This window comes from Anser anser, assembly GCF_964211835.1.
Source record: "Anser anser genome assembly, chromosome: 14".
Classification (NCBI taxonomy): Eukaryota; Metazoa; Chordata; class Aves; order Anseriformes; family Anatidae; genus Anser; species Anser anser.
The window spans coordinates 10,515,695-10,533,490 of record NC_139735.1 but is presented as its reverse complement, the minus strand read 5'-3'; the positions used below and the strand labels follow the sequence as shown (position 1 = coordinate 10,533,490).

General features: G+C 43.4%; 1 protein-coding gene across 2 annotated transcripts in view; it reads left to right on the top strand.

Annotated features, from left to right (window-relative positions):
* The window catches only part of ERGIC1 (endoplasmic reticulum-golgi intermediate compartment 1), a 57,695-nt gene that overhangs the window by 33,892 nt on the left and 6,007 nt on the right, over positions 1-17,796 (top strand). For both annotated transcript variants that reach the window (XM_083798720.1, XM_083798719.1), the window contains 6 exons: positions 4,222-4,316; positions 4,953-5,077; positions 7,756-7,860; positions 11,865-11,925; positions 12,974-13,074; positions 15,826-15,948. In XM_083798720.1, the coding sequence (XP_083654846.1) occupies positions 4,222-4,316; positions 4,953-5,077; positions 7,756-7,860; positions 11,865-11,925; positions 12,974-13,074; positions 15,826-15,948 (610 nt within the window). The remainder of the gene's footprint in view (positions 1-4,221; positions 4,317-4,952; positions 5,078-7,755; positions 7,861-11,864; positions 11,926-12,973; positions 13,075-15,825; positions 15,949-17,796) is intronic.

Sequence of the window (17,796 nt, the reverse complement as noted above, 5' to 3'; positions counted from 1 at the left end):
TGGGCTGGAGAGTGGAGAATGCCTCCTGGGATTTAGAGGAGAAGGTAAAATGTAGCTTGCTGGAGTAAGTGGTTGTATTTTTTGTCTGTATGGGAGATGACTAGGGAGGAGAGTGCTTGTTTTTTCCCTCTGAAAGAGGGAGGAAAAAAAATCTGCTATTTGAAGCAAATGCTAAGCCAAGGAAGACGGAGGACAAGGACGATGTGCTTAGAGAGCACCCAAGGCAGAGCGTGAAGCCCTGAAAGGCTGATGCCTTGTGTCTCCTCTTGTCTCCTCTTGTATTCAAAGGGCCACAGGCTCTTCAGCTGTGGAAGTGCTCAAGTGTCTAATGAGGGTGGCCAGGGTTGCTGGATGGAAATAAGTTATCGGGGAAGTTTTGTTTCTGGGGAAACAAAGCTGTTGTATCATAAATCTAAGTTCCAGAGCTTGGAGAACAAGTCTGGCCGTCTTTGGATAAAATCTTAAAGAAATGCTGAGCCCTCTTGCTGCTCTTCCCCCCTTTCATTCTGTCTCTTGTGCCGCTTGCACAATCTGCAATCTTAGATGACTGTTTCTGTGTAATGCTACAAATTTATAAGCAAACGGGATGAACATCTATCACCAAGCAGCATTGCTTAGGAATGTGAAGTATTTCACAGTGGCTCTTTCTAGAAGTGAAGCAGATTCTTTCTGTGTAGATCATAGCCCCTGCTGCGTAGAGAAACTTTCCTCCATTTCCTTGAAGCAGTGATGGGAGGCCCTGGGGAGGGAGAGGTGTACCTCCTACATTTGCTGTTGCCCTTGTTATACTTTCATAGCTCCGCATCTCGCCTCTGCTTTATTATAAAGCTTCTATTCAAACAGACCTTAACATCGACCAGTAAAATACCAATTCCTACTTGCTTGGGGTCTTTGGAGGAGGTATGTGCCACCTCTGGAGTCACAATACAACCCTGTATGCTGCCTCTGTAAAGAGCTATAGAAGCAGCTGTGTTTACAGAGTCCTGCCTGACCTCAGATTTTATTTCCCTTCTGACTGTCCCATATTCACTGTTAGGCACAGTTGCTCTAATCCTGGGACACATTACATTCCAGAAGAGACAGGTATAAATTACAGCCAACTTTTCTTCTTCTGGAGACGTTATCCCTTCAGGGGGAGTTAGTTGCTAGAGGTGGCAAATACTTGCTTCCTCAACATCCCAGAACTGTCCGATGAAATAAAATAATTAGGCTGTGTGCAATTTGTTTTTTGGGTTTTTTTTTGGCCTTGAGGAGGAGGATAGCAACTGAGATGTGAGTGCCAGTTCTCTGCCAGCTCCATCCAGACTTTCAGGGGGAGATCTGGAAGGAGCAGCCTTGACCCTGGGAGTCTGCTTTACCTGTGGGATTTCCAGGAAGTGTTTTGGGAGTGAAATCTCCGGTTTGTTGAAAGAGGTTTGCCCTGGCAAGCTTGGCCTGTGGTATGTTCTCACTGTGCCCAAGGTTCCCCTTGGTGAGATGCACCTCAGTAGCAGCAGATCAGTGGGAGGGGTACGGTTTGGAGCCCCTGATGAGAAACCTTGCTGGGTTTGTTAGCACAGGCCCTCCTAACGAGCTGGGAGGAGGCAGCAGCACGGGCCGGCAGGCCGGGTGCCCCACCAGAGGCAGCGCTGCAGGCCCGAGGGAGGTGAAGTGAGGAGATTGTTATAAGCTGCCAGATGTCTACACGGTGATAGACAGGGCTGTGAAATTCCTCATGGATAGGAGGAGCAGGGGACTACCAGGTAACGAGGAGGAGGAGGAAGCGGCCGTGAGCCTTGCCCAAGAGACAGGCTGGGAGCCATCAGTCCAGTGACCGGAGCTCAGGACGGGACGCCAGTTCCCTTTATCTCTGCGACTAATGGGCGGCGTGACGTGGGCAGACTGGCCTACTTCTCTTTGCCTCAGTGATCCAGTCTGCAACCGAGTGACCTCACCGCTTTGCCTTCCGATGTAAAAGCCTCTTTTACACGTAAAGGCTCTGCGTGCGCAGTGTATCCGTCGACTTCTACCAGCAACCGCTTCTTGCTCACTTGTCACTGAAAGGCGTACAGGCGTTTCTTCACGCAGCACACCTGACTGCACATCTTCTAGCTTGTTCAGAATTGGAAATAAGCAACTACAAACATTGACCTTCCTAGTATTTTTCTCCCAAGAGCTGGGATTTATCAGCTCAGGTGCCAAGCCTCACGTGCTTCCCTGCTAGCCCTGGCGCAGATGCTCCCTTTTGCCACTGACATCAGGTTGCCTGCGATGCTGGCTGGGCATGGACCCATCTCGGACAGCGGGGAGCTGGGGAGAAGCCAGGTGTGGTTACGAAAGAGGCTGGCTGCCGACTGGGATCTGGATGGGAGAATGCAGAAAGGTGCATTGCTTTGGGGAACTAACGCCTCTCCTGGCTGGAGTGCTCCTCGCCACCGTATTTGGACATATGACTTAATCCTGATCGCTACCCAATCTGCCAGTAATGAACACGTAGAAGATTTAGTGCATTCCACCTGGAAGGAGAAGGCTCAGCCAAGAAGCTTCTAACTAGGTCGCTGATGAGCAATCTTGCCTCTCCCTCTGTGTCATTTTTGTTAATCACTTGAAAAATACGTTGAGTAATGATTGCAAGCAACTTGTCAAGCCAATTAAAAACAGAGAAAGGTAGGGCTGCGAAGCTGAAGACAAATGCTGTGCTGGTTTTAAATGAGTGTCTGTAAACCCCACTGACCCGTGAGTAATTACCTCAGAAAAAATTGGCAGCGGTGTGTTTCTCAGTCTGAAGACTTGTTTCTTCTGAATCCACAGGGCAAACAGTTCATTATGGTCCAGAGATGTATCACCAGAACAAAAATCACTTTGATTCTGTCTTGTTAGCTGCCCTTAGTCTGGTTTGTCTATTAGCATATGTATTCTTCAGCAAGGGCTTGTCAAAGGGTTTCGTGCAGTTTGAGCATTAAATAAAAATAAAACAGAGCACTTCGTAGCGAAGGTAGTTTATTTTATGCACCTTGCCTAAACGTAAGTTCCCATAGCTTTATTATCTGTCCTGCTGGAAGATAAATTGTCAAATCTTCTCACTTGATGAGGCTGAACAGTGTCAGACTTTGAGAAAGAGTTGTTAGGTACCCTCAGCATCTTCTTGGGTCAATGTGGTGTGTTTTGCTGGATTGGGTTCTCAAGGTCATTTTAGCTCATTTGTTTGTGCTTGTGTTGGTTCTTTTGGTTTATATTTTACATCTCAGGTGGATTGCATGTGCCAACAATCAATATTTATACTCTTGTGTTCTTTTTTACTGTATCTCTATTTTGTCTTCTGTGAAATGTGTTTCATAGCACCCACAGTGCTGGCACATCATTACTCGTTGGGAGACTGTTGCGTAGTGTGTTAGATCCTGCTGTCCAGGATGTTTCCTTCCATCTGTTTCCTGGCTTGAATCCTCTTCTCCTCAATTTTAGTCGTTCCTTTTGATTATGGCTCACAGATTGAAATGAAACATTAAGGAGAGAGGTACAAGGGGAAAAGTGCAAGAGGAGACCTTGGCACACAAAAATGGAGTACCAGTGATGGGAAGTGAAGAAAAAGGAAGAAACGCAGGCAGCTTTCTTGCCTAGCATGGTTAATCACACAGAGGGACTCTCATGCCCAGTGGCCTGCCGTGCTGCCTTCTCCTGCCACTGCTGTGTCAACTGGGTGGCAATAACAAATGGCAATTAGTTACACAAATAAGCTTTCCTGTGGGGTAGATGAGAGCAGCCTTTCTCTAAAACTATTCACGAAATAAGTGGAAAAGCACATGCTTCCTTCTTTCTCAAAAGGAGTAACATCCCAGGTGTGCAGAGGGCTAGCAGACCTCCTGCCACCTCCTCAGCATTAGGTTCGTGGTCTGTGTCTGTCATGGAAGCCCAGGTTAGGGAAGGGGCAGGAAGCGTACATCAGAGCAGTTTTGTTTTCTGCTGGGACAAGGGAGTAGTTGCCTAAAGCCACCATATCCCGCACTTGTCAAGCGATAAGGAAAATTAAAGGGATTTGTCCCCGTGCAGTTATGGAGGGCTCTTCCTGCTCTGTCTTGTAATTCAGGCTGTCATGCAGTCAAATCCTGTGCCTCAAAATGTCCTTTTTCCCTTTCCATGCAGAGCTGGTTGTTGAGTTTGATGTTTGTTTGTCTGTTTGTTTGTTTTCCCTTTTCCTGTGAAAAGTAGCTGTGATTGAACCCACCTGTGTCTTCTGTCCTCTAGAGTTAATGAGCTGTATGTGGATGACCCAGACAAAGACAGTGGAGGTAAAATAGAAGTGAACCTGAACATCAGTTTACCAAACCTGAATTGTGAATGTGAGTACCCCCTTTCAATTACCTGGTTTTTGTTGCATTTGAAGTACTACTTGGACTAGGCTTGAGTTGGTACAGTGACCCTTCTTCTGTAACAGGGTGGATGGAGATCAAGTCACTGCAACCTTTGCCAATATTCAACTGCTTTGTGTTCCAGGCCAGGCCACCTGTTTTCTTGGACCCTGTGCTCTCTGCAGCCCGTGTTAGTGGCTGATCCCCCTTGCTGGCTTCTTTCTAAGTCTTGTTTCCTTTTTTATAGTGACCTTTTACTGTCTGGAAGCCAGAAACCTCCCAAGTTTCATTTGTAACTCTGAGTGCACCAGCCATTTATTATTGCCTTTTCACAAATCACCTGCCTTTTCTACCTGAAGTTTTTCTGATTCTGTAATTGAGATTGAAGTTGCCTGGCAGGTCACAGGAGATATATTTATGTCAAATAAGCAGTCTGAAGAGTGTGGTTACAAACTTCATTCTGGTATAGCAGTATTTGACAGATGATGTTATTAGCACAGTTTAGTCATGTGTCAATAAAAAAGATGTGGAATTTTTCCCGGTAAAAGCAGTGCATGCTTTTCCTATGCAACCTTTCTGTTATTTCTTTGATTTTGATTTTTGTTTCCTCCCCTCCCACCCATGCAGTAGTTGGACTAGACATCCAGGATGAAATGGGAAGGCATGAAGTGGGTCATATTGACAACTCGATGAGGATACCTCTCAATAATGAGGATGGCTGCAGGTTTGAGGGACATTTCAGCATCAACAAGGTGAGTACGTGACAATGGGTGAGTTTGGGCTGACTGGGGAAATGCTAGGAAGATCTGTTTGTAAAAAGCTCGTGAAAATCTGTGTTCGTGTCTCTCCTGCAGGGATTACGTTCATGCCCCTAATCAGTAGGTGAGGTTGGTGCTCTTGGTGCTGCAGAACAATATGGGGAGAGGAGGCTGTGTAGTTAGAGCCACAGAGGACATGTTAGATCAGACTTAACTCTCCAAAGCAGGTAATCCAGATAGCATTCCTTAACAGTAGAGTGGCTCTGTGTTGCGGCCAGTGTTGTTTCTTTCAGTACAGCAGCCTGATGTCTAGGGGATTTATGAACTCCCTACGAATGCCGATGGCTTCTGTGTTGACTCGTCACGATTTTTGCACCTCCAAAATGTGACTCACTATGCAGAGGTCTTTGGCAGTGTCTTTATCCTAGTGCTCTTTTGTTCCTAGAGCTGCAGAATGACAGGAATGTTCCTGCTAGAGGATGCCAGCATAACAGAAACGGCTCCATGCTGAGATGTTTGGAATACATGCATGAGGCCTGTGCGCATGCTTTGTAGGAATGCTTTGCTTCTGCCTCAAAGAATGAAAATCCAGGCCTGGAGGAGGCTCCTCTCTGGGCTGGGTGTGTTCAGAATTGAATAATCTTGCTATGTAATGCTAGAGATGACTAGATGGGGTGGGGGAGGTAGTGGTGGGGCCCACTGATGTCCTAAGAAGGGCACACCCTTTATTCACGCCTCCTCATGTACCACAGGCTACAAAATCCTACTTCCTTCTCCTCCCAGGTCATGTTAAATCGCATCTAAAAATAACAGGCAGAACCTCTTACTGATTCTGTGGCATGGGAAGGATTAGGGACTTAAAAAGAAGACGTTTCTTTCCTGACCTCTAAGCCGCCAAAACTACTGGCAGCTGGTAGTCCACAAAACCGGGAAAGGGTTTCTTGAAAGGTAGTTCTTGTTCTGCTAATCCCGAAAGCATAGAGCTAAAACACTTTGGGACTTGTGTGGTATATGTTGTGCATTCTGCGTGGCAAAGCAACTCAGAAGAGGGTTGCTGTGTGAGGGCTTGAGGAGCGCCCTTCTCTGCTTTGTTTGTGCAAAGCCACTAATCACGTTGTCCCATGTAGTGCCTGGGACTAGAGGGAGGGGGCCTGACCCAGGGCTTCTGTCTCTGAAAACCTGAGCCTCTCGTGTCTGAGGGGAAAGTCTTCAGACCCTTAGCAGAAGTTTTACGGGTTTCTGTGTGAGCTGGTATCTAGAGTGGGACACAGACCTGCTTTGAAACGTGACCGAGTGTTGCAGTTGGGCATTATTCTGTGGGGCCATAAGCATGCATAACAAAGACACTCCTCTTTTTAAAGAGCTTATGTAAGTTAGTTGTAGGAGCAGCTGGTGGCTTGATTAGAGCCAGGACACATGATAGTACATGGCAGGGCATCAAACCTGGAGAGGAAGGACAAGGTAACAGTGAGATGCTTGTGTGTAATTCTTACTGCAGACTCTGCCACCCTGTTTACCAAGCCTGTGGATGACACAGCTTATGTCCACGCCTGAAAGTGTTCCCAGGAGTGCACTGGCGTTCCTCAAGTCATTTAGTTTAGCTTTCCTGAAAGCACATGTAACCAGCATGTGACCTCCCTTGGCCCTGATGGTGAAGTCTCTGCAGTAAGCACAATGGGCCCTTGCTGTATAGCTGTCATCCTGCTGTTGTCTGAGGCACTGTCAGGTTGATTCCCAGCTTTGCCAAAGGGTTTGCAAATGAAAACCATTGAATTTCCCAGCCTTTTCTCCCTAGGAAAATTTTCTTGCATGCTCTCTAACAGTCATTCAGCTGAAGTTGCTGAAAGACTTCATAGTGTAGGTCTAGTGACCTGAAAAGTTTGTGCATGCTACAGTGATCCAGTCAGAATGACACCAGTGCTCATTTCCTGTATTGAAACTGAGACCTTAGGTGAAATATGTGTTTTTCAGAACTTTGTATTTCTCTCAATTAAAAAAAAAAAAAAAAAAACAAATTCTGTATTGGTAGAACCAGTGTCTAGAAGCCAGCTACTTGCCAGGGCTGTAAGCTGAAGATGTGGCATAGTTTATATAGGGTGCCCCAAAGTTCTTGTGGGTAAGAATGAGTTTTATATCAAAAAAAAAAACTAACGATCTTCTCAAATACGATTTTTTTTCATGACCGGTACTACAGTAAGAAAGTATGCACAGCTTTCTTAGGTTGTTCTGTGACAGTGGGCCCATTCACAAATGTGAGATGTGGGAGTAAAATGTTAAGCAATTATTTGTTGCCTGTCAGAGACGTGAATCTTATTTTAATGGGAAAGAAAGACATAGCCTTAAGTGTTAGGAATCCCTAAAGTTGGGAGTGATCCACTCATCACCTCCTAGTCAGCAGCGGTAGCAATGAGAAGATGCCTGACTCCTGAGATGTAACAGATCTCCGCTCTGTATAAAATATGGTGGTGCTGATCATGTAGATGGTGGTGCTGTATCATGCAGAAAGATATTCCAGAGCCTTTCTCTGACATGCCAGAAGTTGTCCGCTGCTAAGTAGATACAGCCTGCCAGGCTGGATGGATCCAGGCATTTCAGCTTCATATCACAGAGCCTAGCAATGCCTTGAGGGATAAAATGTGAAATCCTGTCTTCCTTGTCTTGACTAATTTTAGGTCCCTGGTAACTTTCATGTGTCAACGCACAGTGCCACTGCGCAGCCTCAGAATCCTGACATGACTCACATCATCCACAAGCTCTCATTTGGGGACAAGTTACAAGTGAGTTTGCTTCCCTGAAAATTTCCTTTCTCTAGGGGACTGAATGGAACCAGAGTAACTTGGGTATTGGACTGTTTGGTTTTATGGAAGGACCGTGTACAGTGTGGGGAGAACAAAAGAATGAACTGCCTGGGTAATAAGCAAGCACATCCCATGGATTCATGCAGTGCGCACTCAGTCCAGAACAGTTCGCAAGTGTTTGCGTGCCAGCACTTCAGGAAAGAGCAGCGTTCACTCATAGAGTTTTCAGTTGTAAATGTTTTCATCTGAAACAGAAGGTGCCTTTGGAAAACTGGGGCCGTGTTCCTGGTGGGAGCGATTCTGTAAAATACCATGCAGTACTGTTTTTAGTATTAATTTAGCAAACATGTCTTGACCCTCTTGCAGAGGAGCAGTGAGTAAGTATACTGAGGGAAGATGTGTGCTCTCTTCTGTATTTACTGTGGCACCAAGCAAGTTCTTTTTAATTCACATCACCAGGCTTCTATAGCAGACACCTATTAGTCAAATTTGTTCTGTGAAACACAAGTTAGACTTAGAATTGCCAGTTCCCTGCTGGGAAGAAGCTGAACGCGTGCACTTGCCCTGTGGATAGAGTTTCACCAGGTGTTGCAAGTTATGTAATAATTCCTGATTTCTCAATAAGGACAGATTACAGTGCTTTTCTAGCCTACTTCCAAGGAGCTAGCATCATAGGTGGGAGTTATATATGTGCACACCCAGTTTGCGACTCACCCTAAACATTGCTTACCTGTAGTCTCTCTGTAATCTTCTTTCCTCAGCACAGACGTCTCATTAGTCTGCTTCTTGTACACCCACTTCCAAAACCCTTTTTCATGCTAACAAGTCTAAGCGTTGCTTTGTAGTCTTCTGACTCTGCTCCCGGCTTCTTTTAGGAAATATCTTGTGTGGGAACGCTGAAATATTAGCATATAAATAAGCTTGGCTTAATGTCTGTAAAGTACACTGAGATTATGAAAAATATTAGGTAAGTGCTAATAGGGAGTTCTGCAGTTTGCGTGGGAAATCGGTGCTATAAGGTAGTGTTCCCATTGTTTTATCAGGGAGTTTTTGAGCAGTGTAGCTGAATTCATGATGTAGCATCAATTCTTATTGATGTGAATCAGCATCAATGAGACGAGAAGCCTGGACAGTTGGGGGCAAAGGAGCGAGCATCTTCTGTGCTGGCGGTGAGAAACCTGTTTAGCAGATCTGTAGTTGGCTCATGATTTGGACAAGTTCCGATTAGTTTTTTCAAAGCTCAAAATAACTACTCATCATCTCCATACGCAAGAATGGAGCATGTAGGTGCTGCTGATCCTGTAGGCAAACATGAGTTTAACAGCACAAATTAAAGAAGTCTGTGTTCACCAAACAGGTGCTATCAAGACTCAGCAAGCAGTGTAGAGAGCCAGCAAATATGGAGAGCTTTAAAGCTATGTAGATGCATCTTTAAATATTTTTTTTTGGTTTGTCTTCCACCTGCTTTGATATAATATACACTCAAATTACTTAAAGGGGGCTGAGGAGCTTGTCTGATTCACATGTGTCATGGGCTGGGACTTTTCTTTGTAGGTTGTTGCTAGCTCTGTCACTAAGGTGCATGCTGCATTCTCCAGGAAAAAAAAAAAATCTGTTTGAAACAGAGATTTAAATCTTATCTGGCATTGAATGAGCATCAGTTCTTCTGTGGTAGTTCATGTACAATAGTGGCAGGCTTCTTGTACATTTTTTTCTAATGTAAACAATACCAAAATTCAAACTGTTTAGCTTATTGCATGACGTGTAATCAAGTAAAGAAACAGATGTGGAAAGTAGGAGATTATACATTTTTAAATTGTAAAATTGTGTTGGGTGCCAGACCTTTGTGTTGAAAAATACTAGTTTTCGCAAGAGGTCTTGTCTTCCCATGATAGTTACAGGATTGGAAATTATTTTAACTTGCTGTTGGACTTTGCCTGCTTAGTCAAGTTATATGTATGTCTTTGAATGCATTTGTAGAGGCTAAAGCCTGGGGTGCTCAGAGCCCTGGCAAGCATCTTTTTTTTTTTTTTGGAGGTCCATCTTGCGTGAGGATCAAGTGTTGGCACTAACTAACAACGGAATAGCCCCCTTTGTTTTCAGTACCACTACACAAAGCACTAGGTTTGGCCTTAGTGTACTGCAGTGTAGTCCTGAGAATGTCCGGCTAAACAGGCTTGCGTAAATTCTCTGTTGCAAAACAATTCTGTTACTGTGGCCAAAATCTTATTGCTTCTTGAAGTCCCTCCAGGTATTTAACAAGGTACAAACAAGTATGTTCCCCCAAGGAACACACCTGTGCACTTTGCAGAGCAGAGATTAATTAGCAGTCTACGGACAGCAAGTACAGCAATGGGAGTCCAGAATATTCCACACGGGAAATCATGGTAAAGCATCAGGCTGAGAGTTACAGGTGCCAACCGTGCTGCGAAGGCAGGAGAAGCAAGTGCAGCAAAGGGCCTGATGACACAGAAACAGGAGCTCGTGGAGATGTCTGGTGACTTTGTGTGGAAGTTCTGTACTTTGCAGCTTTGCAAAAAAAACAGAAGTGTGGAAGCTGGGGAACCAAGGACAAGAACACAAGTCCAAACATACAGGTACTTCACAGGATAGATACAGTTGTTTGCTGAATAGTGACTCAAATATTTACTGTTAGAGTGGTTTAAATGGTCTTAAGATCCCTGGCCTGGATATGCAGTAAGCAGCTTACTTCTCAGCAGCATTGGGCACGGTACATAATGCCATAGCCCAAGCCGGTGGCTTCTCTTTCTTCGAAGGCTTTTTTACATAGACGTTGTCCATGTATGTATAGTAACTGAGAAAGAATGTGTAGGTGCAGGTGTAGTTCAGAAATAGTTGCTGTTGTGTAAAATATTTGAAATCCCAGCAGAGTGAAGAGCACTGTAGGAGGTTCTGCTGTTCCTTTCACTTCGTGTTTGTTACCAGCACCTTGCTAGTTGAATTTGCTGATGATTTTGTGTCTTTAGTTTCCTTTCTGAGTAGAGAAACTAGTGCAGTTTCTTCTTCCTCCAAATCATCGTCTACTCTGTAGCATTCAGAACAGGGAAACAGCCAATAGTATCAGAAAAATGCATCCACATGCTGGCTGTTATTAAGAGGGTCTGGGAAGGAAATTCTTGTGTGTTGTCCTGCTATTGAGGTAAAACTCACGCATGACTGAATACTTCTTCCTAACTTTTCTTCCTTCTTGTCTGAGTTAAGGTCAGGAATTTCTAGGTAGCAGTTATTTGTTCCTTCTGTATAGCTTACTGTACATTATGTGAATGATGCGACATCGAATCCACAGCTGTTCTGTGGGGTTTTCCTTGTTTAGAGTTCACAGATTGATTATTCTGTTGGTGGACATTAGATTCCAGATGATCATAGTATGTGGAAGGTATGGGGTGGAAATCCTGTTATTCTGGGCAAAGAGATACTTGCGTGCCTGGGACCAGCTGTAGGAAAAGCTGAATGGATGGCAGTGTTGGCATGTGTCCTTCCCAGCTCCAAGGGCATAGTGTGCATGGTGTGAGGGGTGGGCTAATGAGTTAAAGCTGTGCAAACCCAGCTGCTCTGACATAAGCTACCTTTGCAGGAGGACTCTGGAGTTTATCCTGAATCTGACTCCCATTTATTTCCCTTCAGCCTGATAGGTGAATTTCAGTTAGCTATGCAAAGCTCTTAAGAAATATCTCACTATGCTGTTTCACAATTGGCCTCCTCCAACTGCAATTCCTTTACCTTTGGAGTGGCTTTGGAGTTTCATCTTGTAAGACATTGTGAAATCAACTTTTTTCGTTGGAACCAACCCTTGTGCTGATGGTCACTGAGAGATATTTCAAGTCATCTTGTACTGGGTTGAGGCTTTGTTTTTAGAAAGGTTGAATCAGGCTGATCTTCTTGTTACAGGGTAGGATAGGGAAGCAAAGGTCAAGAGTGACAAGTTAGAGCATAGTTTCTTCATGTGTCTTTCTGCTTTCCAGGTCCAGAACGTTCATGGAGCATTCAATGCCTTGGAGGGAGCAGACAAACTCAGCTCAAATCGTAGGTATTCTTGGTGATTACAGGTCTTAGCCACCCTCTGCAGGAGGGAAAACAGGGCCATTCATGCAACACTGGTGTATCCAGAAGTCTTTAATTTGCTGCTTTAACCAAAATGATCCAGACATTTCTGACAGACATTTCCATTTTCTCCAGTACTATAGAGAAGTTTTCATCCAAAAGGTCCTTTGCAGTCCTTCTGCACTCTGGACGTTGCCCTCTGCTGTATGACCATCTGCTGTAGAATTAGAGCGTGTTTGGTTTTTTTTTATCCACATTCTATTCCTGTAGCTCCCCTTTGCTGCTGCCACCACCACCAAGGCTTTTCCTTGTTGTAAGTTAACACTTACCATAAGTTCTACACAGTGGATGGAAGGATAGATTGTTTTTCATTGCCTTTCTTCATTACCAACACCACAGAAATAAATTTCTAATGTATGCTACAATTCAGCTTAGTTTTTCTCCTTCACTTCTTCATGTTCCTGTAGGATATCAGTTTTGACCATTTCTTGGAACAAAATTTCTATGGCTATTCATGAAGATAGCTCTTTTTTTTCCTCCAAGAGTCAAATGCCTTTGTGTTACATTTGACCAAAGGATCTTGAGGAAAAACAATTTAAATTCTGTTTTAAAACTGTTTCAACAGACACAAAAAATGGCCCAAGCCATTTAAATAATGTAAAATGAGTAATTGTTAAGCAGCTGTAGGAGAAGGAAGAAGAGAAAGGAGTAGAGATGGGTGCACAAAAGAAATAGGACTACACAGGTTGTGCCTCAGCACTTTCTGTCAAAACCAGCTGAGCTACAGCTCTAACCTTAGCTACTTCTTGATTTAACCAGGACAGCTTTTCGTGGTGTCAATCATTTTTAACTGCAAACAGCTAGGAAGTTTCAAGTGATCCAAACTTGGAAGGTAATGAGGAAGGAGATACCTTTTCTGTAATCATACTTGTTTTAGTTGATTTCACATATTTACTTTGCAGTGTTATGCATGTTGTGATTCTGTTCTCTGAATACTAATTTATACTTTCCTTTCCTTTTCTGACTACAGCTCTAGCCTCTCATGATTACATATTGAAGATAGTCCCAACGGTGTATGAAGACATGAGCGGCAAGCAGCGATACTCGTACCAATATACTGTAGCAAATAAGGTAAAGAAGCAGCAGGTAGTTCTCAGAGAAGCTCCTCATTGCAGCCCAGTGGATGCATGGAGGATCTTCAGTCATCATTCCTCGTCCCTCTTGCTCCTCTGCTCTACAGTCATGTACATTTGTTTGTAGGTGAGCAGTAGCCTCTGCTGGGAGGAGGAGGAACTGAAGCTCTTCCGAGTAGGGCTTTCTGTTGCTCCTGGTTCTGGTTTACTAGTTGGCTTATGAAATTAAGTCACTCAGTTGGGCTGACTAGGGGGGAGACTCATTTCTGATTTTTTTTTTTGTTCTTCAGGATTTTATAAGTAGTAGATCTCTCCTATTACATTGCATTTTAAATGGGTGTCAGAAGGGGAGATAGGATTTCTTGGGCTTTCTTTAATTTTTCAATTCCAGTATTTTTTTTATTAACTCAGAAAACAGCCAGTATAAAAGTAGCTAAATAAACTGAAATGAAGGAGATAACACCCTCTGAATTAGCAGAAAAGAATTGTACCAGAATTGTACCAGAATTTTCAGCATTTTACAAATGTCGATTTCTGATACTCAGCCATTGAATCTGCAGCAGCAAATATACAAAGCTTGACTAGTTCACGTTATCTACTTTATTATACTGGATTATGATAGTTACTGTAACTTCATAATTCTTGAATGAATTTACAATAAATGTGTAGATACTTGTATTTTAATAATAATGTATTGAACTTTCTTCTTTAAAAATATATTTAATTATTAAGGTAAAATTCCTCATTCAATTTAAAATAATTTGCCACCCAGGTGCTAAGTGAAAGTCCAGGATCTATTTCTAATAGCTAATGACTGCTAGTGTGTGATAACTGAGATTCAAACACACACTTTCATGGGCTACTTCTCAGATTAGTGTTCCTGTCTAGTGATTTTGGGGTTTGCTTGTCCCAATGATTTGGATGTCTCTCTCTATTCAGATAACAATGTCTTCTTTCTGCTTTATGTCACCACTGCAGTTCTGATAAGACTCTTGTGACACAAGCTCTGAAAGTAATTTGGAAAACAGACAGCAGAAGCTTTTGACACTTCTGTGAACGTGGTTGCGAGTTCAGCCCAGACTGACTCATTAAGGTAGAATTCCTGGTGGAGAAAACAGGAGAGGAAGGAAGAAATGAAGTCAGTTCTGTCAAAACTGAAGTGCAGAGAAACAGCCCTGCCTCTGCATTTTCTTCCCATTAAAAATACAAATTTTCATATCACTGTTTTTAGTCTTTGACTGCCATTCTCATTAGTGGGAAAAAGAAATTGGAAGCCATTGGAATAGTCTGGCATAGATTGGCTAGTATTACGAGATAAAGAAAGTTTTAGCTACTAGATCCTGTTTCCTCACTTCCCCAGGTAGCTGCTCTCTCAACATATGCTGCAGAAAATGTCTGCAATAAGAGTCCTGAAAGTATTCTGACATTTCAGCACCATTTTACTTTTCTCCTCATTCGTGGAGGGGAAATAAACAGAAAAACCCAACCTAAATAGAGCAAAATTTAGGAGTTATATGAGATCAATGAAGGAGATTAGTAAGAGATTGATGCTGGCTCATTGGTTCCCTCTGATCTCAGAGGGAAAAGCAGTTGTCTTTTTTGTATCGTGCTCATGGGTGTCATATCGCTTGTCAGTTCTTCATCTTTCCAGAGTACATGAGCTTGTCTTTGCCTCTGCATGAAGGAGAACTGAGACCGAAAAGGTCATCTGAGTTGGCAGGCATGTCACAGGGATAAAAGAAGGGAAGAGCAGCTGGGTAAAGAGGCGGTGTGTGCCATGCAAATGCTGATGGCTCTGTACTGAGTTCCTAGCAGATTTTTCTTTGGTTTTGCTTGTCAGTTGAGATCAGTGTCCTGCTGCTTGAAACTTGATAGATGTTTCCACTGAGAGCACAGACAAAATGTTAGCTCAGAAAGATGTAACACTTCATACTAAGCTGATGTTAGTGTCTGTTCTACATTGGCATCGTGCACTATGTCTTACCAGGGTGTTGTCCTGTGGCTGACACATAGCACTGTACCTCTTCTTAATTAAATGGATTAAAGGAGATTATCAATGGAAATCTAAAGATGTCTCTCTTGAACCAGCTTGAAATATTTTTGTAACCTTTGTCAATATTTTTCTGTATACAGCTTCATGCCAGCTTTCAGCATGATTTTTAAACCCGCTAAATGGGTCTTTAAAAGAGACGCTTTAAGGGCTCTACGTGGTTCATACTGAGCAGTGAGCAAAGCATTCACGTTGTTGGTCCCCATGTGAAGGGGGCCTCACAGACAGGCATTGCCGCTTGCTATTCTGAGTGCATAGACAAGCAGGGATTTTCAGGTTCTTGCAAACGAAGTTCTGTTTGATGAATTTCCCAGCATATAATTTACATGTTAACAGTGCAAAAACTTCATCTGCCACCATTTAGAGACTCCCTGCATTTCAGTAGAGCAGATCTAAGCTAGACTAATCAGTGACAGACAGTCTTTCTCCTTACTTCTGTAACTTCAAATGAAGGTGAGCATAACTTCATCACTCTCTGTTCCCATCAATATCATAATCAGACTGTGAAGAAATTATTTTCCTGTTTGAGAAGGATAGGGGAAAAAATATACCGGGATTAACTGTTTACTTCTTTGTCTGATCATTAATACAGAACAGTCAATTAAGGACCAGATCCACAGAAGCAGTTTTATTGCAGATGCTGTACATGGAATAAGATTGCTCACACTTTGTGACATTTTTCCCCACTTTCTCTTATAGGAGTATGTAGCCTACAGTCACACTGGCCGCATTATCCCAGCTATCTGGTTTCGTTACGATTTGAGCCCCATCACAGTGAAATACACAGAGAGGCGACAGCCTTTGTACAGGTTTATCACATCGGTGAGTTACTCTGAATCTCTAATTCTCCTTTTTTTCTGCCTGCCTTCCATTTCTTTTCTGAGCCTAACTTTCCCAGAAAAATTGAGTTTCTGCTTCAGAGCGTTATGACATAATTGAAATAAAGCAGTGCATCACCACACTTGTACTGAGGTGTAAGTGAGGTAACTGGTAAGTCCTATACTCTGACAATTTGATTTAATAGTTAGGCACAAGAAGGAAGAAAATTACCCTATTACAGAAGTGCCAAACTCTATCTAGGCAGATTGAGCATGATTGCAGCATGTCAGAAACTTGGAACTAAAACTTATGTGGTGTGCAGTAAAGCAGGCTTCAGTATGACCTTTCTGATGATGAGGTCTAACTTGGAGAGAAGACAAGGCAGTTGTTTTATTCAGTATAGCTGCTTGGTTTAAATAGGTATGCCAGCTCCAGACTTCTGCTCCTGGGCAGAAGTGGAGAAGAGCAGCATTATCAAATTCCAGAGGTGTTTTCCCAACCAGCTGTGTTTTGATCTATCCAGATCACATCCTGTAGTACTGATCTCAGCATCTATAACAGAGCTGTATTGTCCAAACTGCTAGATAGGCTAAGAGTTATTTCAAGATCTTCCAGAACTTTTAAAAAAATGTCTTGAGGGGGTTGGCTTAAAATTTAAACTGCAGTCTCTTTGTGCCAGTGAGACACGACACAACATGTAGTAGTTGATAACTTGTCTGGAATGAAGACCTTGAATTTTGATTTTTAAACTGTTTGAATATTTTAATTGGAAGTAACATAAACAGTGTGGCTATGTTGCACTTAAGGATTTTGATTTTGCAGCTTCTGGTAAACACCAAATTCTTTTCACTTAACATCGGAGATGTGTGTGATCTCCAGGATACACACATACCAAGACAAAGGGGCTTGAAGCAAAACCTAAAAGTCATGGTTTAAGACCTTCTCTTCTTAGCATGTCTGTCTGGCTTCCAAAGATAATCCTAAAAAAGGTCAAACATCAGCATTTTATTACTTGGCATCTCATACTGCCTCTATTTCTTTCCCTAGCACTATGCTCTCGTAGGTTACTTAAGCTTCTTGGTGGGGGTGGAAGTGTGGAGGTGTTTTTAACAGGAAACGATGTTTAGAAATCACTGATAGCTGGCACTGTTCTTTGTCGTGTCTGTTGCTAGTATTGATTTACTGCTGATATGCCATTGTATGCATATAAATAGCATCTTTGTTGGATGTGATGCTGTGCTTCAGAGTTCACATAAGGAGTTCAGAGGAGAGGCTCCCCGATTGCCACGATGACCTTTTGGATTTGGGATCGCCCAGTTAGAGCTTTGCCCTGTCCTGTCTGTAGAGTTAGGTGCATGCTGGCTGCTAGATTGCTGAAGAAGAGGTTAAGAATTGATTTTTTGTCTACTTCGGTCTTAATTGGCTGTAGTCTGAAGCAGCTCGCTTGGGGCCATGCCAATTTAACATCCTTCCTGTGGAGTCATGCGGATGGCAATGATATCTGCAGGAGCTGTTACGCAGCGTGTCAGACACAGGTTTTCCAGACCCTTTTCAGACGTGGCTGACTTAAAGGCAGCCGATCCTGTTACAGGTGCCGTGCCGTGGCTGTCAGCATGGCCCAGCTGGCCCTGGTGCAGACAATCTGCTCTTGCATTCATTTAGGCTAGGAAAGTTTTACGCTAGGGCAGCTCTGCCTTGGCGTGGGCGTTAGAGCGTTCCAGGTGGCACCGGAAAGGTTGGAGGGGAGCAGGGCTGCAGAGGATTAACACACCTTTTGTCCTAGGTTTCTTTGCCCTGTTTTGATGACACGATCTGCTCTGTTGTCCTTTCCGCTGCTCTAGCCCCTTCCTG